Source organism: Salvelinus namaycush, unplaced genomic scaffold (assembly GCF_016432855.1).
Source record: "Salvelinus namaycush isolate Seneca unplaced genomic scaffold, SaNama_1.0 Scaffold12, whole genome shotgun sequence".
In the NCBI taxonomy this organism is placed as follows: domain Eukaryota; kingdom Metazoa; phylum Chordata; class Actinopteri; order Salmoniformes; family Salmonidae; genus Salvelinus; species Salvelinus namaycush.
Window position 1 is genome coordinate 757991 of NW_024057897.1, and position 24385 is coordinate 782375.

Sequence of the window (24385 nt, forward strand, 5' to 3'; positions counted from 1 at the left end):
TGGAAGAAGTTTGGAACCACCAAGACTCTTCCTAGAGCTGGCCACTTGGCCAAACTGAGCAATCGTGCGAGAAGGGCCTTGGTCAGGGAGGTGACCAAGAACCCGATGGTCACTCTGACAGAGCTCTATAGAGTTCCTCTGTGGAGATAAAAGGCATATAACATATAACAGTTTACCAAAAGACAGCTAAAGACTCTCAGAACATGAGAAACAAGATTCTCTGGTCTGATGAAACCAAGATTAAACTGAATGCCAAGCGTCACATCTGGAGGACATCTGGGATCATCCCTACGGGGAAGCAATGTGGGGGCAGCATCATGCTGTGGGGATGTTTTCAGCGGCAGGGACTGGGAGACTAGTCAGGATTGAGGGAAAGATGAACGGAGCAAAGTAGAGAGAGATCACTGATGAAAACCTGCTCCAGAGCGCTCAGGACCTCAGACTGGGGCGAAGGTTCACCTTCCAACAGGACAACAAACCTAAGCACACAGCCAAGACAACGCAGGATTAGCTTCGGGACAAGTCTCATTGTCCTTGAGTGGCCCAGCCAGAGCCCGGACTTCAATCCGATCGAACATCTTTTGGAGACCTGAAAATAGCTGTGCAGCGACACTCCCCATCCAACCTGACAAAGCTTGAAAGGATCTGCAGAGAAAATGGGAGAAACTCCCCAAATACCGGTCTGCCAAGCTTGTAGCGTCATACCGAAGAAAATTGGAGGCTGTAATCACTGCCAAAGGTGCTTCAACAAAGTACTGAGTAAAGTGTTTGAATACTTCTGTAAATGTCATGTTTTTTATTTTTTATAAATTTGCAAAGATTTCTAAAAACCTGTTTTTGCTTTGTCATAAGTCGCTCTGGATAAGAGCGTCTGCTAAATGACTTAAATGTAAATGTAAATGTCATTATGGGGTATTGTGTGTAGATGAGGGTGGGAAAACTATTTAATCCATTTTAGAGTAAGGCTGTAATGTAACAAAAAGTGGAAAAAGTTAAGGGGTCTGAATACTTTCCGAATCCACTGTAGGAGAAGTTATGTACTAGGACGTGCTGACAAAACAAATACGCCCCGGTAGTCTTTTCCCGACTGCAAACAAATGTTACAGAAATGACCCTGCGTGGATACATGGATTATGTGAGCAGCGCTACAGTACACTTGAACAAGTTAATTTGATATAACTGAGTTTCCTGTATATGAATGAGAAGTGTGTGTAGGTGCTTCACTCAGCCTACTCGTGTCTTACTATAGGGCAGGATTTAGCCCTGTGACAGTTCAAAGAACAATCATGTCCCTTCAGTCACCTCTCCCAGAAATCCCATGGTAACCAAACGTAATTACTTTAAGTATGTGATTCATTGTAAACTACCAAACCATGTCTGTGTTTTGAGAAATAGGGCCTAAAAACAGAGGGAGTACTGCAATGATTTGGCCTGTTACCATTTCAGGCCCCAACTCCTCCTCAAGCACTTCCCTTAGCCTGTAGGGCTATTGCTATCTGCAAAGACTGGATTGATGTGTGTGTGTGTGAAAGAGAGACCGTTTTGGTTACAATTAATCCTGTCAGAGACTACAGCTCTGGTGCTTATGCCCCCCCCCCCCCCCCATGAAGGGGAGGTCAAAATCAACATCTGAGCTCTCACTTCCTCCTCATTTTCACTCTCTCCCCCCATCTCCACTCTCTCCCTCCACCGTCCCAGTCTTTCCCTGGTGTTAAGTTGAATGGGGAGTTGCCATGCCTACCCAGAGTGGGGATCCCTGTTCGGAACAAGGCCACACAGCAGTAGCGGCATTAAACAGTGTGTACGTGTGTGTGTGTGTGTGTGTGTGTGTGTGATGGATGGATTCAGACCAGAACAATCTGTTAAATCAGGTCAATCATTTGTCAGACCTCATTTAGCGCACGCGCACACACTCTTTAAGAAAGACTCGGATCACAAATGAAATATGAAAACCTTTGTAGGAATCTGTATTTAAGATTGAACTCTACATACATTCATACATCTGTAGTGTTGAGGAACAGAGAGCGGACCGGTGTGTGTGTTCAGGATTCTTTACAGAATACAGCCAATGTGATCCAGAGACACATGTTATAATGGACAATAGGGGCAGTGATTCAGGACAAAGAGACTGACTGGAGAGGGAAAACAAAGTGTGTGTTATGTGTGTGATGTTAGTCGCTGTCTCTCTCCTCTCGCGTTTGCATCTCGCTGAGTGTACTCTCGTCAATGTTCTCCAGGCTGTCTGCGTGCTGGATGCTAAGCTCGGACACAGGGATTGTGGGAAGTGTAGTCTGCTCAGGGTAGAGCCAGGGCTTAAAGCCTGGGTTGTGTCTCTGCTTCCACTCTCCGTACTTTAGACACGCCTTACTGATCTTCTTCATCGCCTGCACACACACACACACAGAGAGAGATCTGCATTTAGCCAGGGTTAAAAAGGAACACAAGCAGCAGAGAGCAGTTGTGTTATCTGCTGTACCATGTAGTAACCTAATGATGGAGAGAGATGTCTGCTGTACCATGTAGTAACCTAGTGATGGAGAGAGATGTCTGCTGTACCATGTAGTAACCTAGTGATGGAGAGAGATGTCTGCTGTACCATGTAGTAACCTAGTGATGGAGAGAGATGTCTGCTGTACCATGTAGTAACCTAGTGATGGAGAGAGATGTCTGCTGTACCATGTAGTAACCTAGTGATGGAGAGAGATGTCTGCTATACCATGTAGTAACCTAGTGATGGAGAGAGATGTCTGCTGTACCATGTAGTAACCTAGTGATGGAGAGAGATGTCTGTTGTACCATGTAGTAACCTAGTGATGGAGAGAGATGTCTGCTGTACCATGTAGTAACCTAGTGATGGAGAGAGATGTCTGCTGTACCATGTAGTAACCTAGTGATGGAGAGAGATGTCTGTTGTACCATGTAGTAACCTAGTGATGGAGAGAGATGTCTGCTGTACCATGTAGTAACCTAGTGATGGAGAGCGATGTCTGCTGTACCATGTAGTAACCTAGTGATGGAGAGAGATGTCTGCTGTACCATGTAGTAACCTAGTGATGGAGAGAGATGTCTGCTGTACCATGTAGTAACCTAGTGATGGAGAGAGATGTCTGTTGTACCATGTAGTAACCTAGTGATGGAGAGAGATGTCTGTTGTACCATGTAGTAACCTAGTGATGGAGAGAGATGTCTGCTGTACCATGTAGTAACCTAGTGATGGAGAGAGATGTCTGCTGTACCATGTAGTAACCTATGTTTGAGATCTATATATTTTTATTTTATTTAACAAGGCAAGTCAGTTAAGAACAAATTATATTTACAATGACGGCCTACCCTGGCCAAACCCTAACCCGGGTGGGACTCCCAATCACAGCCGGTTGTGATACAGCCTGGAATCGAACCAGGGCCTGCACTGAGATGCAGTGCCTTAGACTGGGGCTCTCCCCCATCTTTCCTCATTCCCTTGAGATCCCATGGCCTATTTCAGCACACACACGTTTCTAGCCCAGGGAAGCGTAGGAAGGATCATACATTATACACAGGTGTTCTCCCGTGTGCACTGGGTCCAGACAACCAGACTCTGCTGAGAGAGAGGGTAACGCATGCCAGCTCCCCATCTCTCCCCTCGCTCCAGCATTATAATGTGGTGATGGGAGTGTGTACAGTGGGAGTGTAATGCTGGGCAGTGTAGCATTATAATGTGGTGATGGGAGTGTGTACAGTGGGAGTGTAATGCTGGGCAGTGTAGCATTATAATGTGGTGATGGGAGTGTGTACAGTGGGAGTGTAATGCTGGGCAGTGTAGCATTATAATGTGGTGATGGGAGTGTGTACAGGGGGAGTGTAATGCTGGGCAGTGTAGGCATATGCAAGCTAGAATGTACTTACTTTGGGAGCCAGAAAGTGGGAAGACTTGTTAACAACCCACTTGGGTAGTGAACCTGGGAGGGAGAGAGAGATTGATGTTACACCATGTCGTGTCATCCACGGTCAAATCACCCACTGTTTACAGATGTCACACACACGCTCACACCAGAACGGGTGATTTAGAGAGAATTAGATGGAGATATTATCAAGAGCTTTACGATCTTAAAAGAGAGGGAATAACAGAGAAAGAGCAATACAAAGAGATGTAGAGAGAGAGATGGAGAAAGAGAGATGGAAAAAGAAAGAGAGAAAGAGAGATGGAAAAAGAAAGAGAGAGAAAGAGAGATGGAAAAAGAAAGAGAGAGAAAGAGAGATGGAAAAAGAAAGAGAGAGAGAGAGAGGGGAGGGAGGGAGGGAGGGAGGGAGGGAGGGAGGGAGGGAGGGAGGGAGGGAGGGAGGGAGGGAGGGAGGGAGGGAGGGAGGGAAAAAGAGTAGGAGAAGGAGAGAGAAATGAGAGGGACAGACCCTGACCTCCAGATCCATAGTTACTATGGCGATAGCTGTAGAAAGAAGGTCCTGAGTATGAATCATTCATTAACTCTCCAAGCACATTAACCACCTGATGGCTGCTGAGGGGAGGACAGCTCATAATAAATCCTGGAATGGTATCAACGGAATGGTATCAAACATGACGTTTCCATTGACTCCATTCCAGCCATCACTATGAGCCATCCTCCCCTCAGCAGCCTCCACTGATATGTGTGTGTGTGTGTGTGTGTGTGTGTGTGTGTGTGTGTGTGTGTGTGTGTGTGTGTGTGTGTGTGTGTGTGTGTGTGTGTGTGTGTGTATATATTACCTTTTGGATCCACATGTGCCAGGTAGGTAAGAGTGCAGTGGTTCGGTCCATGGCTCTGGATCAGGTAGCCAGTCTGGATGGACACTGCTCGTACCATGTCCTTCTTAGGGGGGTATTTCTACAGGAATACACAGTGGAACATCCCTAGTTAGCACAGAACCGTCCATCTGAGGAAATGGTCTCAACTGCTGTACAGTTGAATCCAGTTATTTCGGTTTGTTCTGCATGAGTGCAGTACACGGCCAGAACATTCAACCAAAATGTATTTAAATAAAATGATGAACTCCTCTGCACTTAAACAGAGTTTAAATTGAAAACATGACAGTCACTTATCAGGAGTTTACTGCACTAAGTAATATTGTGGAGGGGTAAAGTGACAGTATGGATTCTCACTCTCACTCACTGTTACTATCCTAGTTCCGCTCTGGATCTCTGTCAGTTTTTGACGCTGACGCTGGCCCTGCCGTGCCCAATAACAGTCAACTCTTACACACTCCTCTCACTAAACTCAATGTGAGCAAAGTAGCTGTGTTTGTCTGGATGTAGGTTTGTCTGAGTGTTTGTCTGGATGCAGGTTTGTCTGGATGTAGGTTTGTCTGGATGTAGGTTTGTCTGGATGTAGGTTTGTCTGGATGCAGGTTTGTCTGGATGCAGGTTTGTCTGGATGCAGGTTTGTCTGGATGCAGGTTTGTCTGGATGCAGGTTTGTCTGGATGCAGGTTTGTCTGGATGCAGGTTTGTCTGAGTGTTTGTCTGGATGTAGGTTTGTCTGGATGTAGGTTTGTCTGGATGTAGGTTTGTCTGGATGCAGGTTTGTCTGGATGCAGGTTTGTCTGGATGCAGGTTTGTCTGAGTGTTTGTCTGGATGCAGGTTTGTCTGGATGCAGGTTTGTCTGGATGCAGGTTTGTCTGGATGCAGGTTTGTCTGGATGCAGGTTTGTCTGGATGTAGGTTTGTCTGGATGTAGGTTTGTCTGGATGTAGGTTTGTCTGGATGTAGGTTTGTCTGGATGTAGGTTTGTCTGGATGTAGGTTTGTCTTAGTGTTTGTCTGGATGTAGGTTTGTCTGGATGTAGGTTTGTCTGGATGTAGGTTTGTCTGGATGTAGGTTTGTCTTAGTGTTTGTCTGGATGTAGGTTTGTCTGGATGTAGGTTTGTCTGGATGTAGGTTTGTCTGGATGTAGGTTTGTCTGGATGTAGGTTTGTCTGAGTGTTTGCGTGTGGAAAGCAGAAGCTTACAGCAGCAGTAGTCACAGGAGAGGTCAACTCAACATTGATCACTCAGAGAGAGAAATAAAAAGAGAGAGGTCTGATTCCAAACCAAACTCTTATCTCCTTCCTTCCTGCAGTAGGTGACTAGTCTTGTAAGGTCTCATTGAACAGGAGAAGGGAGAGCAGTATTACAAAGGCTCCTCCAATAAGCTAAAGTCGAGGTTCTTCTCCACTTCTCAAAGATCCTCAAGGACAAATCGTGAAGGGCAGAGCCACTGTACTGTCTGAGTGTTGAGGGACCTAACCCTGAGCTACCACTGCCCTATCCAACACACAGGCTTTATCCAGCGTTAGCAGTGGCACGGACCGATAAAGCTTTATTGAAATGCCAGATGATTAAGTCAACTAATACACCCAGTCTTACTAAAGTGAGCAAATACTTCACTTACTGTAAACACACATGACCCACCTTTATCAAACTGTACTTATGTACACACACACACACACAAACTAAAAACACCCCAAGACATGTCCATCTACAGCATGGTCATTTAAATAGAGTGGACAGTCCTACTGTAGCATTTGTTTCCCACTGAGGTCAAGGGAAACCATTCTGCAGGTCTGTTCTCTCTCTTCTGTTTCTACCTGCAGAGCGTTGTACAACCAGTCGGTTATCCACTGAGCCTATCCCAGACTCCAACCTGGTTCCTGGAGACATCGTCTAGGGCAACTGAGTCTAATAATTAGCTGCTTGATAAGCTGAATCAGGTTGGTTGCAACTGGGGTTGGAGCGAGAACCTATAGATGGGTAGTTCTCCAGGAACAGGGTTGGAGAGCCATGGGCCAGGGGGCATAGTACAGGGTTCTGGACCAGGATTCTCTCCCTGTACATGTTTATACTTACGGCATGTTTGACAGAGTAGTTCATGATGATGTAATCACTGCCCATGGGCAGCCAGGAGCGCAGCGTGATGACGTCACGGTTCCTCAGCGGCTTGGGACACTTCCCTAGACACAGACGAAGAGGAGCCTCATTAACATATACACACACAGCTCCAAGAACGTGGGTGTGTGTGTGTGCGTGGATGTGTCGTACAGGAGTAGTAGCCCACGTCTGCGTTAACAGTGAGTTTTCCGATATCGAAGGTTTCGATGACGTTTGCGTCCCATTTCCTCCGGTACTCGATGTCATGGAGAACATCATACATGGTCTCAGCTGGCACGTCCTTACACGCCATCCGACACTGCAGGAGAGACACACACGTCAAGCATTAGTCGACCAAACACACACTTTAAAATAAATACTGTGCATACACAAACAACAAACACAGCTGACACCACCCTGATGCCAAATCCCTTCCACTACTGTGTGTGTTTTTACATGAAGAGATGGGCCAGTGGATACAGATGTGGCCAGTGGATACAGATGTGTCTCTAGCCTACAGCACCTAAACTGTAAATAACTAACACTATACAGACGACAAACACACAGCTACATGAAGGACAGTGTTAGAGCCTTCCTTAATCAAGTGGCTTGGAAGGGCAGAGAGAAGAGAGGGTAGAGCAGCGGTTCCCAAACTAGGGGTTGCGACCCCATGTGTTATCAAAATGGGGTCGGGGTAGAATTTCCAAAATCCTGGAAAAAAAATTATAATAAATATATATATAAAAATATAAAAGCAATATGTAAAGTGTTGGTCCCATGTTTCATGAGCTGAAATAAAAGATCCCAGAAATGTTCCATACGCACAAAACTCTTCTTTCTCTCAAATGTTATGCACATATTTGTTTACATCCTTGTTAGTGACAGGTGTGCAATATCAAGAAGCTGATTAAACAGCATGATCATTACACAGGTGCATCTTATGCTGGGGGCAAAAAAGGGCCAGCTTAAAATGTGCAGTTTTGTCACACAACACAATGCCACAGGTGTCTCTAGTTGAGGGAGCTTGCAATTGGCATACTGACTGCAGGAATGTCCACCAGAACTGTTGCTAGAGAATTTAATGTTCATTTCAGAACCATAAGCTGCCTCCAACATCATTTGAGAGAATTTGGCAGTACGTCCAACCGGCCTCACAACCACAGATCACATGTAACCACGGCAGCCCAGGACCTCCACATCCGGCTTCTTCACCTGCAGGATCGTCTGAGACCAGCTACCAGAACAGCTGATGAAACCGAGGAGTATTTCTGTCTGTAATAAAGCCCTTTTGTGGGGAAAAACCTCATTCTGATTGGCTGTCCTGGCTCCCCAATGGATGGGCCTGGCTCCCAAGTGGGTGGTTCTATGCCCACCCATGGCTGCGCCCCTGCCCAGTCATGTGAAATCCATAGATTAGGGCCTAATTTATTTATTTAAATTGACTGATTTCCTTATGAACTGTAACTCAGTAAAAAAATTGAAATTGTTGCGTGTTGCATTGTGTGGGGAGGCAGAGGCACAGAAACTCACACCTGGGGCGGCAGGTAGCCTAGTGGTTAGAGCGTTGGTTCTAGTAACCGAAAGGTTTCTGGATCGAATCCCCGAGCGGACAAGGTAAAAATCTGTCGTTCTGTCCCTGAGCTAGGCTGTTCCCCGGGCGCCGAAGACGTGGATGTCGATTAAGGCAGCCCCTCGCACCTCTCTGATTCAGAGGGGTTGGGTTAAATGCAGAAGACACATTTCAGTTGAAGGCATTCAATTTTACCTTTCCCCAATACCTTTGTCAGACAACACTGTTAAAGGAAGAATGTATGCCATTGCAAGCAATCAAGAAGAAACAGACTGAACGACTCAAAGTCTTCAACTAATGCTCTCCAAGTGGACATACATAGGCTGTGAGAGCCGAGATGCTCATGAATTGACTTTGGCCGGGGATGCTGTTCACGAGGACATATTGTTCTGTCTCACGATTCCCGAGCATGAAACGGCACAGGGGATGTAGATGTGTGCTGCGTGGCCATATTGATGAAAAACAGATTCCATATGGAAACGTATGGCGGGCTTTTGCACAGATGGGGCTTCATCTATGGCGAGACGGCAGGCAGGCCTCTGCACTCTAATTATGAATGTCTCTCCCTCTATATGTATTTTGTATGTACATGTATGCATTGTATGATACACCGAGAGCAACTGGTGGCAAAAGAGCTGAGCACAGAACTCTGAGATATACTGCAGCAGGTAACTTCCATTGTAAACTACATCAAACCACATCTACTGCGCGCACACCTGATCTCAAAACTATGTGGAGAAATGGGATCAGAGCGTGACAATGTTCTATTTCACACTATGGCTTGGTGGTTATCGAGGGGGAGTGTTGGAAAGATTTTTCTAATTGAGAGAGGAAATGCTGTCATTCACAATGGATGTATAAAAAAAAATTAAAATTCAGATTTGACTTTCTGTGTAATGAAAAGAAACTGTCTCCTTGCCTATGGAACAGACATATTTGGGAAACTGAACAAACTGAAAAATCTCTGGAAATACAAAAACATTCAATAGAGTGGCTGAATCCGTGGAATCAGAGGAAACGATGCTTATTGGAGAGTTTCAAAAGTGAACCACGCCCCCTTTCCTCAGCTGTGCATGTTTCTAACAGGAAACAGCATCAGTAATGTCCCACACCAGTGATGACTGCTCACCTCCAACGCTTGAAGAGCACTTTGGGACCTACTTCCCAATCCGTTTGACTGTGATCCTGGCTCAGTTGACGTGCTGGTAAGTGAAATCCAACAGCTGATCGAGCTGTCATGTGACCGAATGCTGCAGACAATGCATTCACGGGTCATTACAGAGGAGTTTTGGTTCCTGACTCATAGGGAATAACCTGCAGTCTCCCTCAGCATTAATGCCTCGTTCAAAACAACTCGGAACTTGGAAATCTCTGACTTCCGACTTCAGTGCGTTCAAGACAACTGGGAATTCTGGGGGAAAAACGAGTTCTGACTGGAAAAAAATAATTTGATCGGTCATCCAACTCGGAATTCCAACTCGGGATTTTGAGCCTCTTTCTAGAGATCCGTTTCTGACCTGAAGATCACTGACGTCATGATTTGACCTCGTATTTTTCAGAGTTCCCAGTTGTCTTGAAAGCACCATAAAACTCATGGAACCCTTAGCCAGGTCATATCTGTGTGAAGCTGGATTCAGTGCTCGTCTGCATTAAAACCAAATATTGATCCAGTTTGAATGTGACAGCAGAGACGAGGTGCGCACTGTGGACCACGCCCCCTGACTTTGACGCGACATGCATCAAGCCTCACCCATCTCATTATTGGTGGTGAGATAAGATACATTATGTCAGACTAATTTGGAATTGACTCCAACAGCCCCATATTAAATGTATGTGATGGTGAGTTGAGAAGACAATCAGAAATACTGTTAGAATGTTTTTCAATTGACTGCCATCGCCTCAATTAAAAGAGTAAACATTGGCTGTTAATTACAAAATGGTTGGGGTCATAAGAATTTTCAGATATCAAAATGGAGAGGGGACAGAGAGAGGAGGGAAGGGAGGGAGAGAGAAGAGAGGAGAGAGAAGAGCAGAGAAGGGAGGGGGAAGGGAGAGAGAGTAGAGTAGACTGGAGAAGGGAGGAAGGGGAGAAAGGAGGGAGAGAGAGTAGAGAAAGAAGAGAGAAGGGAGAGAGAGTAGAGAAAGAAGAGAGAAGGGAGGGGAGAGAGTAGAGAGAAGGGAGGGGAGAGAGTAGAGAGAAGGGAGGGGAGAGAGTAGAGAGAAGGGAGGAGAGAGTAGAGAGAAGGGAGGAGAGAGTAGAGAGAAGGGAGGAGAGAGTAGAGAGAAGGGAGGAGAGAGTAGAGAGAAGGGAGGAGAGAGTAGAGAGAAGGGAGGGGAGAGAGTAGAGAGAAGGGAGGGGAGAGAGTAGAGAGAAGGGAGGGGAGAGAGTAGAGAGAAGGGAGGGGAGAGAGTAGAGAGAAGGGAGGGGAGAGAGTAGAGAGAAGGGAGGGGAGAGAGTAGAGAGAAGGGAGGGGAGAGAGTAGAGAGAAGGGAGGGGAGAGAGTAGAGAGACGGGAGGGGAGAGAGTAGAGAGACGGGAGGGGAGAGAGTAGAGAGACGGGAGGGGAGAGAGTAGAGAGACGGGAGGGGAGAGAGTAGAGAGACGGGAGGGGAGAGAGTAGATAGAAGGGAGGGGAGAGAGTAGATAGAAGGGAGGGGAGAGAGTAGATAGAAGGGAGGGGAGAGAGTAGATAGAAGGGAGGGGTGAGTAGAGAGAAGGGAGAGAGAGTAGAGAGAGAGAGAGTAGAGAGAGAGAGTAGAGAGAAGGGAGGGGAGAGAGTAGAGAGAAGGGAGAGAGAAGGGAGGGGAGAGAGTAGAGAGAAGGGAGAGAGAAGGGGGGAGAGAGTAGAGAGAAGGGAGGGGAGAGAGTAGAGAGAGAGAGTAGAGAGAAGGGAAGGGAGAGAGGGGAGAGAGTAGATAGAAGGGAGAGAGAGTAGAGAGAAGGGAGGGGAGAGAGTAGATAGAAGGGAGGGGAGAGAGTAGATAGAAGGGAGGGGAGAGAGTAGATAGAAGGGAGGGGTGAGTAGAGAGAAGGGAGAGAGAGTAGAGAGAGAGAGAGTAGAGAGAGAGAGTAGAGAGAAGGGAGGGGAGAGAGTAGAGAGAAGGGAGAGAGAAGGGAGGGGAGAGAGTAGAGAGAAGGGAGAGAGAAGGGGGGAGAGAGTAGAGAGAAGGGAGGGGAGAGAGTAGAGAGAGAGAGTAGAGAGAAGGGAAGGGAGAGAGGGGAGAGAGTAGATAGAAGGGAGAGAGAGTAGAGAGAAGGGAGGGGAGAGAGTAGAGAGAGAGTAGAGAGAAGGGAAGGGAGAGAGGGGAGAGCTTGTTTGTGTGTGGGGGTGACAGTTTAATAGTAAAACCGTTGGCACAGAATTATGCCAATGTCAGGCTCTTAAAAATAAGAACGTGCACGAGCCCACACACACACCAGAGTTCGCCATCTCCATGGTTACCTCAGCCAAGGGAAGACTCCACACCACAACAACACAGACAGAAGATGGGGGAGGGGAGAAACTAGAGGTCGACCGATTAAATCAGCATGGGCGATTAATTAGGGCCGATTTCAAGTTTTCATAACAATCGGTAATTATGGCCAATTACATTGCACTCCACGAGGAGACTGCGTGGCAGGCTGACTACATGTTACGCGAGTGCAGCAAGGAGCGAAGGTAAGTTGCTAGCTAGCATTAAACTTATCTTATTAAAAAAAACAAATCTTAACATAAATCACTAGTTAAATACACATGGTTGATGATATTACTAGTTTAACTAGCTTGTCCTCTGTTGCATATAATCAATGCGGGGCCTGTTAATTTATCATAGAATCACAGCCTACTTCGCCAAACGGGTGGTGATTTAACAAGCGCATTCGTGAACAGAAGCACTGTCGTTGCACCAATGTACCTAACCATAAACATCAATGCCTTTCTTAAAATCAATACACAAGTATATATTTTTAAACCTGCATATTTAGTTAAAAGAAATTAATGTTAGCAGGCAATATTAGCTTGGGAAATTGTCACTTCTCTTGCGTTCAGTGCAAGCAGAGTCAGGGTATATGCAGCAGTTTGGGCCGCCTGGCTCGTTGAGAACTGTGTGAAGACCATTTCTTCCTAACAAAGACCGTAATTAATTTGCCAGAATTTTACATAATCATGACATAACATTGAAGGTTGTGCAATGTAACAGCAATATTTAGACTTATGGATGCCACCCGTTCGATAAAATACAGAACGGTTCCGTATTTCTCTGAAAGAATAAACGTTTTGTTTTCGAAATGATAGTTTCCGGATTTGACCATATTAATGACCTAAGGCTCTTATTTCTGTGTGTTTATTATATTAAGTCTATGATTTGATATTTGATAGAGCAGTCTGACTGAGCGGTGGTAGGCAGCAGCAGGCTCGTAGGTATTCATTCAAACAGCACTTTCCTGCGTTTACCAGCAGCTCTTCGCAATGCTTGAAGCACAGCGCTGTTTATAACTTCAAGCCTATCAACTCCCGAGATTAGGCTGGCAATACTATAGTGCCTATAAGAACATCCAATAGTCAAAGGTATATGAAATACAAATGGTATAGAGAGAAATAGTCCTATAATAACTACAACCTAAAACTTCTTACCTGGGAATATTGAAGACTCATGTTAAAAGGAACCACCAGCTTTCATATGTTCTCATGTTCTGAGCAAGGAACTTAAACAATAGCTTTTTTACATGGCACATATTGCACTTTTACTTACTTCTCCAACACACACTCCAACAAATGGAACATTCAGTTTAAATAATGAGTGTGTTCTGCTGGACACGGGTAGACACATGTGGAAGAGAAGGATGAGAGGGGATGAGTGTGTATCTGTATACCATCAGTGAGCAGGTTTTCCCCTCAGTCCTCAGGGTGTGTGTGGGCTGGAGAAAGTCCAAACAGTACCCTACAGTCTGACAGCTTGTTAAACCAGTCCAAACAGTACCTGTCAGTCTGACAGCTTGTTAAACCAGTCCAAACAGTACCCGTCAGTCTGACAGCTTGTTAAACCAGTCCATACAGTACCCGTCAGTCTGACAGCTTGTTAAACCAGTCCAAACAGTACCCTACAGTCTGACAGCTTGTTAAACCAGTCCATACAGTACCCTACAGTCTGACAGCTTATTAAACCAGTCCATACAGTACCCTACAGTCTGACAGCTTGTTAAACCAGTCCAAACAGTACCCTACAGTCTGACAGCTTATTAAACCAGTCCATACAGTACCCTACAGTCTGACAGCTTGTTAAACCAGTCCATACAGTACCTGTCAGTCTGACAGCTTGTTAAACCAGTCCATACAGTACCTGTCAGTCTGACAGCTTGTTAAACCAGTCCATACAGTACCCGTCAGTCTGACAGCTTGTTAAACCAGTCCAAACAGTACCTGTCAGTCTGACAGCTTGTTAAACCAGTCCAAACAGTACCCTACAGTCTGACAGCTTATTAAACCAGTCCATACAGTACCCTACAGTCTGACAGCTTGTTAAACCAGTCCATACAGTACCCGTCAGTCTGACAGCTTGTTAAACCAGTCCAAACAGTACCTGTCAGTCTGACAGCTTGTTAAACCAGTCCATACAGTACCTGTCAGTCTGACAGCTTGTTAAACCAGTCCATACAGTACCCGTCAGTCTGACAGCTTGTTAAACCAGTCCATACAGTACCCGTCAGTCTGACAGCTTGTTAAACCAGTCCATACAGTACCCGTCAGTCTGACAGCTTGTTAAACCAGTCCAAACAGTACCCGTCAGTCTGACAGCTTGTTAAACCAGTCCAAACAGTACCCGTCAGTCTGACAGCTTGTTAAACCAGTCCATACAGTACCCGTCAGTCTGACAGCTTATTAAACCAGTCCATACAGTACCTGTCAGTCTGACAGCTTGTTAAACCAGTCCATACAGTACCTGTCAGTCTGACAGCTTGTTAAACCAGTCCATACAGTACCCGTCAGTCTGACAGCTTGTTAAACCAGTCCAAACAGTACCCGTCAGTCTGACAGCTTGTTAAACCAGTCCATACAGTACCTGTCAGTCTGACAGCTTGTTAAACCAGTCCAAACAGTACCTGTCAGTCTGACAGCTTGTTAAACCAGTCCAAACAGTACCCTACAGTCTGACAGCTTGTTAAACCATCCATACAGTACCTGTCAGTCTGACAGCTTGTTAAACCAGTCCAAACAGTACCCGTCAGTCTGACAGCTTGTTAAACCATCCATACAGTACCCGTCAGTCTGACAGCTTGTTAAACCATCCATACAGTACCTGTCAGTCTGACAGCTTGTTAAACCAGTCCATACAGTACCTGTCAGTCTGACAGCTTGTTAAACCAGTCCAAACAGTACCCGTCAGTCTGACAGCTTGTTAAACCATCCATACAGTACCCGTCAGTCTGACAGCTTGTTAAACCATCCATACAGTACCCGTCAGTCTGACAGCTTGTTAAACCAGTCCATACAGTACCTGTCAGTCTGACAGCTTGTTAAACCAGTCCAAACAGTACCCGTCAGTCTGACAGCTTGTTAAACCAGTCCATACAGTACCTGTCAGTCTGACAGCTTGTTAAACCAGTCCAAACAGTACCCGTCAGTCTGACAGCTTGTTAAACCAGTCCATACAGTACCTGTCAGTCTGACAGCTTGTTAAACCAGTCCATACAGTACCCTACAGTCTGACAGCTTGTTAAACCAGTCCAAACAGTACCCGTCAGTCTGACAGCTTGTTACACCAGTCCAAACAGTACCCTACAGTCTGACAGCTTGTTAAACCAGTCCAAACAGTACCCGTCAGTCTGACAGCTTGTTAAACCAGTCCATACAGTACCTGTCAGTCTGACAGCTTGTTAAACCAGTCCAAACAGTACCCGTCAGTCTGACAGCTTGTTAAACCAGTCCAAACAGTACCCTACAGTCTGACAGCTTGTTAAACCATCCATACAGTACCTGTCAGTCTGACAGCTTGTTAAACCAGTCCAAACAGTACCCTACAGTCTGACAGCTTGTTAAACCAGTCCATACAGTACCTGTCAGTCTGACAGCTTGTTAAACCAGTCCAAACAGTACCCTACAGTCTGACAGCTTGTTAAACCAGTCCATACAGTACCTGTCAGTCTGACAGCTTGTTAAACCAGTCCAAACAGTACCTGTCAGTCTGACAGCTTGTTAAACCAGTCCAAACAGTACCCTACAGTCTGACAGCTTGTTAAACCATCCATACAGTACCTGTCAGTCTGACAGCTTGTTAAACCAGTCCAAACAGTACCCGTCAGTCTGACAGCTTGTTAAACCATCCATACAGTACCCGTCAGTCTGACAGCTTGTTAAACCATCCATACAGTACCTGTCAGTCTGACAGCTTGTTAAACCAGTCCATACAGTACCTGTCAGTCTGACAGCTTGTTAAACCAGTCCAAACAGTACCCGTCAGTCTGACAGCTTGTTAAACCATCCATACAGTACCCGTCAGTCTGACAGCTTGTTAAACCAGTCCATACAGTACCTGTCAGTCTGACAGCTTGTTAAACCAGTCCAAACAGTACCCGTCAGTCTGACAGCTTGTTAAACCAGTCCATACAGTACCTGTCAGTCTGACAGCTTGTTAAACCAGTCCAAACAGTACCCGTCAGTCTGACAGCTTGTTAAACCAGTCCATACAGTACCCTACAGTCTGACAGCTTGTTAAACCAGTCCAAACAGTACCCGTCAGTCTGACAGCTTGTTAAACCAGTCCATACAGTACCTGTCAGTCTGACAGCTTGTTAAACCAGTCCAAACAGTACCCGTCAGTCTGACAGCTTGTTAAACCAGTCCAAACAGTACCCTACAGTCTGACAGCTTGTTAAACCATCCATACAGTACCTGTCAGTCTGACAGCTTGTTAAACCAGTCCAAACAGTACCCTACAGTCTGACAGCTTGTTAAACCAGTCCATACAGTACCTGTCAGTCTGACAGCTTGTTAAACCAGTCCAAACAGTACCCTACAGTCTGACAGCTTGTTAAACCAGTCCATACAGTACCCGTCAGTCTGACAGCTTGTTAAACCAGTCCAAACAGTACCTGTCAGTCTGACAGCTTGTTAAACCAGTCCAAACAGTACCCTACAGTCTGACAGCTTGTTAAACCAGTCCAAACAGTACCCGTCAGTCTGACAGCTTGTTAAACCAGTCCAAACAGTACCCGTCAGTCTGACAGCTTGTTAAACCAGTCCATACAGTACCTGTCAGTCTGACAGCTTGTTAAACCAGTCCATACAGTACCCTACAGTCTGACAGCTTGTTAAACCAGTCCAAACAGTACCCTACAGTCTGACAGCTTGTTAAACCAGTCCATACAGTACCCGTCAGTCTGACAGCTTGTTAAACCAGTCCAAACAGTACCCGTCAGTCTGACAGCTTGTTAAACCAGTCCAAACAGTACCCTACAGTCTGACAGCTTGTTAAACCAGTCCATACAGTGCATGTTTCATTATTTATATGAGATTAAATTGATTTTTATATATGTATTAAGTTAAAATAAAAGTGTTCATTTAGTATTGTTGTAATTGTCATTATTACAAATATATATATATAAATAAATAAAAAACGGCATCGGCTTTTTTTTGGTCCTCCAATAATCGGTATCAGCGTTGAAAAATCATAATCGGTCGACCTCTAGGAAAAACCCATAGAGTGCACTACTTTCAATCACAGCCACATGGGGATAACCCTGAACACTATATGATCAACCCCATCTTTCAACAGCCAAATCTACACTCTAACTATGGATCAATACTTCAAACTATCTTTCCCAGAGACTCAGAGTACCTCACCACGTACAATAGTAGTCTATACAGCTTACTATCTATGGTCATGAGGGCCTGTTATCAGTTCCTACTGCAGTTTCACTAGTGATTCAGTAACCCAACTCTCTCTGTGTGTGTGTGTGTGTGTGTGTGTGTGTGTGTGTGTGTGTGTGTGTGTGTGTGTGTGTGTGTGTGTGTGTGTGTGTGTGTGTGTGTGTGTGTGTGTTGGACTAAGGACTTAAAAGTCACAATGGAATTGAGAGAATAATGAAGCGATTGTGTCCGCAGGGCAGACTGAAACACGAGAGGGGGAGAGGGAAGACTTTCAATGTAATTCTATTAAACTAATTCAGTACAATCCTCTACAGATGAGGGCAGGAGAGAGCAAAAACGAGACGGATCTCGTTTGTATCTGTATCTGTATACCATCAGTGAGCAGGGTTTCCCCTTAGTCCTCAGGGTGTGTGTGGGCTGGAGAAAGTCCAAACAGTACCCTACAGTCTGACAGCTTGTTACACCAGTCCATACAGTACGTCAGTCTGACAGCTTGTTACACCAGTCCAAACAGTACCCGTCAGTCTGACAGCTTGTTACACCAGTCCAAACAGTACCCGTCAGTCTGACAGCTTGTTACACCAGTCCATACAGTACCCGTCAGTCTGACAGCTTGTTACACCAGTCCAAACAGTACCCGTCAGTCTGACAGCTTGTTAAACCAGTCCAAACAGTACCCGTCAGTCTGACAGCTTGTTACACCAGTCCAAACAGTACCCGTCAGTCTGACAGCTTGTTAAACCAGTACATACAGTACCCGTCAGTCTGACAGGTTGTTAAACCAACCACATACAGTGCATTTCAGAAAGTATTCAGAACCAATTACTTTTACCACATTTTGTTACGTTACAGCCTTATTCTAAAATGGATTAAATAAAAACATTTCCTCTTCAATCTACACACAAAACCCCATAACGACAAAGTGAAAACAGGTTAAGAAGTTTTACTAATTTATTTAAAATAAAACAGAAGTACCTTATTAATTGACCATGAATTGGAAAATCACACACCTTTATTAAAATAAGGTCCCACAGTTGACAGTGCATGTCAGAGCAGAAACCAAGCCATGAGGTGGAAGGAATTGTCAATAGAGCTCTGAGACAGGATTATGTAGACACACAGATCTGGGGAAGGGTACCAAAAAATGCCTGCAGCATTGAAGGTCCAAGAACACAGTGGCCTCCATCATTCTTAAACGGAATAAGTTTGGAACCAATAAGACTCTTCCTAGAGCTGGCCGCCCGGCTAAACTGAGTAATTGGGGGAGAAGGGCCTTGGTCAGGGAGGTGACCAAGAACCCAATGGTCACTCTGACAGAGCTCCACTCCTCAGTAAAAAGCACATGAAAGCCCACTTGGAGTTTGCCAAAAGGCACCTAGAGGACTCGCAGACCATGAGAAACAAGAGTCTCTGCTCTGATGAAACCAAGATTGAACTATTTTTGTCTGAATGCCAAGCGTCACGTCTGGAGGAAACCTGGCACCATCCCTATGGTGAAGCATGTTGGTGGCAGCATCATGCTGTGGGGATGTTTTTCAGCGGCAGGGACTGAAAGACTAGTCAGGATTTAGGGAAAGATGAACGGAGCAAAGTACAGAGTGATCCTTGATGAAAACCTGCTCCAGAGCGCTCAGGACCTCAGACTGGGGTGAAGGTTCACCTTCCAACAGGACAACAAACCTAAGCACACAGCCAAGACAACGCAGGAGTGGCTTCGGGACAAGTCTCTGAATGTCCTTGAGTGACCCAGCCAGAGCCCGGACTTGAACCCGATTGAACATCTCTGGAGAGACCTGAAAATAGCTGTGCAGCAACACTCCCCATCCAACCTGACAGAGCTTGAGAGGATCTGCAGAGAAGAATGGAAAAACTCCCCAAATACAGGTGTGCCAAGCTTGTAGCGTCATACCCAAGAAAACTTGAGGCTGTAATCACTGCCAAAGGTGCTTCAACAAAGTACTGAGTCTGAATACTTACTGTATGTAAATGTGACATTTGTATTTTTTTATATACCTTTGCAAAAACATATTTTTTTACATGTTTTTGCTTTGTTATTATGGGGTATTGTGTGCAGATTGGTTAGTGGAAAAAAAAAACAAAGTCAAGGGGTCTGAATACTTACCGAATGCACTGTACATGCAGAAGCATAGCGCAGCCTGCCTTTGTGTGTCAGTATAATGATGATGGGAGTTTAATAGAGATATTGATGATAATTATTCTTCTCTCTCCCTCCCTCTCTCTCTCTCTCTCTCTCACCTTCTCCCTCTCCCTCCCTCCCTCCCTACTGGGCACGGACACACACAACCATATTGAGACTAGAGGTCGGACGATTAATTAGGACCGATTTCAAGTTTTCATAACAATCAGAAATCGGTAATTTTGGACACTGATTTTGCAGATCTTTTTTTTTTTTTACATCTTTATTTAACGAGGCAAGTCAGTTAAGAACACATTCTTATTTTCAATGACGGCCTAGGAACGGTGGGTTAACTGCCTTGTTCAGGGGCAGAACGACAGATTTTTACCTTGTCAGCTCAGGGATTCAATCTTGCAACCTTACGGTTAACTAGTCCAACGCTCTAACCACCTGCCTTACATTGCACTCCACGAGGAGCCTGCCTGTTACGCGAATGCAGTAAGAAGCCAATGTAAGTTGCTAGCTAGCATTAAAAAAATCTTATAAAAAACAATCAATCATAAATCACTAATTATAACTACACATGGTTGATGATATTACTAGTTTATCTAGCGTGTCCTGTGTTGCATATAATCGATGCGGTGCGCATTCGCGAAAAAGGACTGTCGTTGCTCCAACGTGTACCTAACTATAAACATCAATGCCTTTCTTAAAGTCAATACACAGAAGTATATATTTTTAAACCTGCATATTTAGCTAAAAGAAATCCAGGTTAGAAATTGTGTCACTTCTCTTGCGTTCATTGCACGCAGAGTCAGGGTATAGGCAACAGTTTGGGCTGCCTGGCTCATTGCGAACTAATTTTCCAGAATTTTACGTAATTATGACATAACATTGAAGGTTGTGCAATGTAACAGGAATATTTAGACTGATGGATGCCACCCGTTAGATAAAATACGGAACGGTTCCGTATTTCACTGAAAGAATAAATGTTTTGTTTTCGAGATGATAGTTTCCGGATTCGACCTTATTAATGACCAAAGGCTCGTATTTCTGTGTGTTATTATGTTATAATTAAGTCTATGATTTGATAGAGCAGTCTGACTGAGCGATGGTAGGCACCAGCAGGCTCGTAAGCATTCATTCAAACAGCACTTTTGTGCGTTTTGCCAGCAGCTCTGCTGTTTATGAATTCAAGCCTATCAACTTCCGAGATTAGGCTGGTGTAACCGATGTGAAATGGCTATCTAGTTAGCGGGGTGCGTGCTAATAGCGTTTCAAACGTCACTCGCTCTGAGACTTGGAGTAGTTGTTACCCATGCAGAGCAAGGGGAACGCTGCTTCGAGGGTGGCTGTTGTCGATGTGTTCCTGGTTCGAGCCCAGGTAGCGGCGAGGAGAGGGATGGAAGCTATACTGTTACACTGGCAATACTAAAGTGCCTATAAGAACATCCAATAGTCAAAGGTATATGAAATACAAATCGTATAGAGAGAAATAGTCCTATAATAACTACAACCTAAAACTTCTTACCTAGGAATATTGAAGACTCATGTTAAAAGGAACCACCAGCTTTCATATGTTCTCATGTTCTGAGCAAGGAACTTAAACGTTAGCTTTCTTACATGGCATATATTGCACTTTTACTTTCTTCTCCAACACTTTGTTTTTGCATTATTTACACCAAATTGAACATGTTTCATTATTTATTTGAGGCTTAATTGATTTTATTGATCTATTATATTAAGTTAAAATAAGTGTTCATTCAGTATTGTTGTAATTGTCATTATTTACAAATAAATAAATAAAAATCGGCCGATTAATCGGTATCGGCTTTTTTTGGTCCTCCAATAATCGGTATCGGCGTTGAAATATCATAATCGGTCGACCTCTAATTGAGACACACAACACATACATTTACATAAGAGTTTAGAGAGAGACACAACACATACATTTACATACGAGTTTAGAGAGACAACACATACATTTACATACGAGTTTAGAGAGAGACACAACACATACATTTACATACGAGTTTAGAGAGACAACACATACATTTACATACGAGTTTAGAGAGACAACACATACATTTACATACGAGTTTAGAGAGACAACACATACATTTACATACGAGTTTAGAGAGACAACACATACATTTACATACGAGTTTAGAGACAACACATACATTTACATACGAGTTTAGAGAGACAACACATACATTTACATACGAGTTTAGAGAGACAACACATACATTTACATACGAGTTTAGAGAGACAACACATACATTTACATACGAGTTTAGAGAGACAACACATACATTTACATACGAGTTTAGAGAGTGACACACAAGGATGTAATGGTTTGAGGGACACTCCCAATCAGTGTGTGTATCCTGCTATGTGTGGTAAGCAGACTGCTGTCCTCCCTCTCTGTGTGTGTATCCTGCTATGTGTGGTAAGCAGACTGCTGTCCTCCCTCTCTGTGTGTGTATCCTGCTATGTGTGGTAAGCAGACTGCTGTCCTCCCTCTCTGTGTGTGTATCCTGCTATGTGTGGTAAGCAGACTGCTGTCCTCCCTCTCAGTGTGTGTATCCTGCTATGTGTGGTAAGCAGACTGCTGTCCTCCCTCTCTGTGTGTGTATCCTGCTATGTGTGGTAAGCAGACTGCTGTCCTCCCTCTCTGTGTGTGTATCCTGCTATGTGTGGTAAGCAGACTGCTGTCCTCCCTCTCTGTGTGTGTATCCTGCTATGTGTGGTAAGCAGACTGCTGTCCTCCCTCTCTGTGTGTGTATCCTGCTATGTGTGGTAAGCAGACTGCTGTCCTCCCTCTCTGTGTGTGTATCCTGCTATGAGTGGTAAGCAGACTGCTGTCCTCCCTCTCTGTGTGTGTATCCTGCTATGAGTGGTAAGCGGACTGCTGTCCTCCCTCTCTGTGTGTGTGTTTGTGGAGCTATTATGAGAAGGTCCACCTGTCCTGTATGAATTCACAGAGAGATAAACTCTGCATACAAACTGAGCAACACACACACACACAATCCCCTACAGGCATGAGTGCAGAGCGAGACAAGGCCTCTCCTTAAGCACACATTAAACACTCCGTGGCATTACGCAAATCAGGCCAACGGACACTTCAGGGACAGATAGATGACAGCTAATATAACAGGTTTACTGCCTACCTACCAGAACCATCATAGGATCCCTTCTCTGACCGTCATATCTGTCAAAAATGTGTGTGTCAATTAAGGTACCTGCCATTCAGTAGCCCACCCTCACAGGTAGCAGAACAGACTACCTGCAGCTTCTTACATCACACACACACACACACACACACACACACACACACACACACCTGTTTGAGTTCACAGTAGCCTGCTCCTACAGTGTGATGTCAGAGATGATTAAACACGTATACAGTCCACACACATCCTGTTTGACCTTCTGTTTCTCTCTTCCCCTCCTCCCTTCATCAAACAACTCTGTGAACACCTGTTTGCCGGCTATCCTGCCACAGACCCGGATACACACACCTGACCCAGGCCCTGGTCTAATTCTGTCCTTTCTTCCTGTAAATAACACTTCCTTGCCCTCCTTTGAGTAATATTACGTAAGGGTTTGAATTTAGGTAATTCTATGCTTCCTACTATGGGACTGTGTGACCGAGGTAGCCCGTATGGTGCCCTCTGTTTTACACACATTCTATTCAGCTGTTTACCGGCCTACCCTGTTCTCACCTTGATCTTGTGGAGTGACTTCTCCTCGTCTCCTCCAATAGTCTGGGTCCACACGGTCATGCCAGTCTTGTTGTAGGTCAGACTCCAGCCCTCCTCGCTCCCGCACTCCTCCTTGAAGTTGCTGAATGCCCGGTCGTCCGGGATCAACACCGATTCCGCTGACATGATCTGTTAGCGAAGAGCGCGAGCTCGCTCTTCTGTAGGTCACCGGGAAGAACAACGACGAGACCGAGCCGAGGTAGGGGAACTCCCGGTGGCGAAGAGACCCAATCCCGAGGCAAACTGGGACGAACGGGCGCCGGTGAAGAGTGACTGGGCTAAACGGCGCACTCCTCTATCCTCGTAGTGAATTATTCATCTAATTTAATTTATCGCCGAGCAAGCAACCCGCTAAACCGAGTCTTGTTATGATGGGTGTTAGAAAGGGGAGCTGCGCGGGATCACCGAAAGCGTACAAAAACGAAAGCACAAAAACACCGGTATAAAAATAACATATATTTCATAGAAACTATAGTCACGAGTGGAAGCTTTCCGGCTTTTATCGTATAACACTATTGACCCTCTGGCGTGAATCAATTGCAGTTCAATATGGTCCGCAGCAGCTATTTCAGGGAGCCATATGTTTCTGCTGTCTCACGGCGACTCGGCTGGAAATGAAAGGCTGACAAGTCCAAGGCTATGATCAATCGTTGCCCGTTTACATTTCAGTTCCCCTGCGTCGCTGTGTGCCCCCCTATGGTCCCTCGACGTCGTTAGAGGTTGATGGTGCAGTGTGGAGAAGAGAGGAAAGCGTTGGTGACACACAGAGAGCGATAAAAGATTGACAATCGAAGTGAAACCGCCCACTCGGCTACGTGCACACACATCCTTCTATCAGGGACCAGAAATCAGCTGCGCGCCTGGTCCTATAAACTGGCGTGTGCTCTCCTCCCTTCCTCCATCCTTTTCCCTGTTGTTGTTTATTTCCTCACTATTTGTCTGTCTATTTCAACAACAGAACCATTACTGCGGGAGATGGCTTTGGGAAAATGCCTTTAGGAAGTGACGTTTCTAGGATTTGAAGACAATTGGAGGCTTAACCCAAAGCCAGTAGGTGGTCTGGGGGCATTCTCCCCTGGCTAAAAATGAATTTCAAAAGCTAAATGCCACTTTGAGATGCACTTTGCATCTGTAAACCTGGTGTTTACAAACACCACAGGAACAAGATCATCCACATGTGTCGATCAGATTTGTACTAATACTGTAGAAC

General features: G+C 45.1%; 1 protein-coding gene across 1 annotated transcript; it reads right to left on the reverse strand.

The window, feature by feature from the left end:
- Positions 1 to 1939: 1939 nt before the first annotated feature.
- stard10 (StAR-related lipid transfer (START) domain containing 10) lies at positions 1940 to 23939 on the reverse strand. Its single transcript, XM_038982528.1, has 6 exons — positions 23137 to 23939; positions 7027 to 7174; positions 6835 to 6938; positions 4721 to 4838; positions 3886 to 3938; positions 1940 to 2384 (listed from the first exon to the last, which is right to left on the reverse strand). Exons 1-6 carry the CDS (start codon positions 23299 to 23301, stop codon positions 2172 to 2174), a joined length of 801 nt encoding a protein of 266 aa, XP_038838456.1. The 5' UTR covers positions 23302 to 23939; the 3' UTR covers positions 1940 to 2171.
- Between the last annotated feature and the right edge of the window lie 446 nt (positions 23940 to 24385).

Excerpts from the sequence above, each read along its gene's own strand:
- stard10 (XM_038982528.1), bottom strand. The coding sequence starts at position 23,301 with ATGTCAGCGGAATCGGTGTTGATCCCGGACGACCGGGCATTCAGCAAC. Across the intron at positions 6,939-7,026 it reads AGACGTGGGCTACTACTCCT|GGAAGTGTCCCAAGCCGCTG; the intron begins GTACGACACATC and ends GTCTGTGTCTAG. Across the intron at positions 3,939-4,720 it reads GGCACATGTGGATCCAAAAG|GTTCACTACCCAAGTGGGTT; the intron begins GTAATATATACA and ends TCTCCCTCCCAG.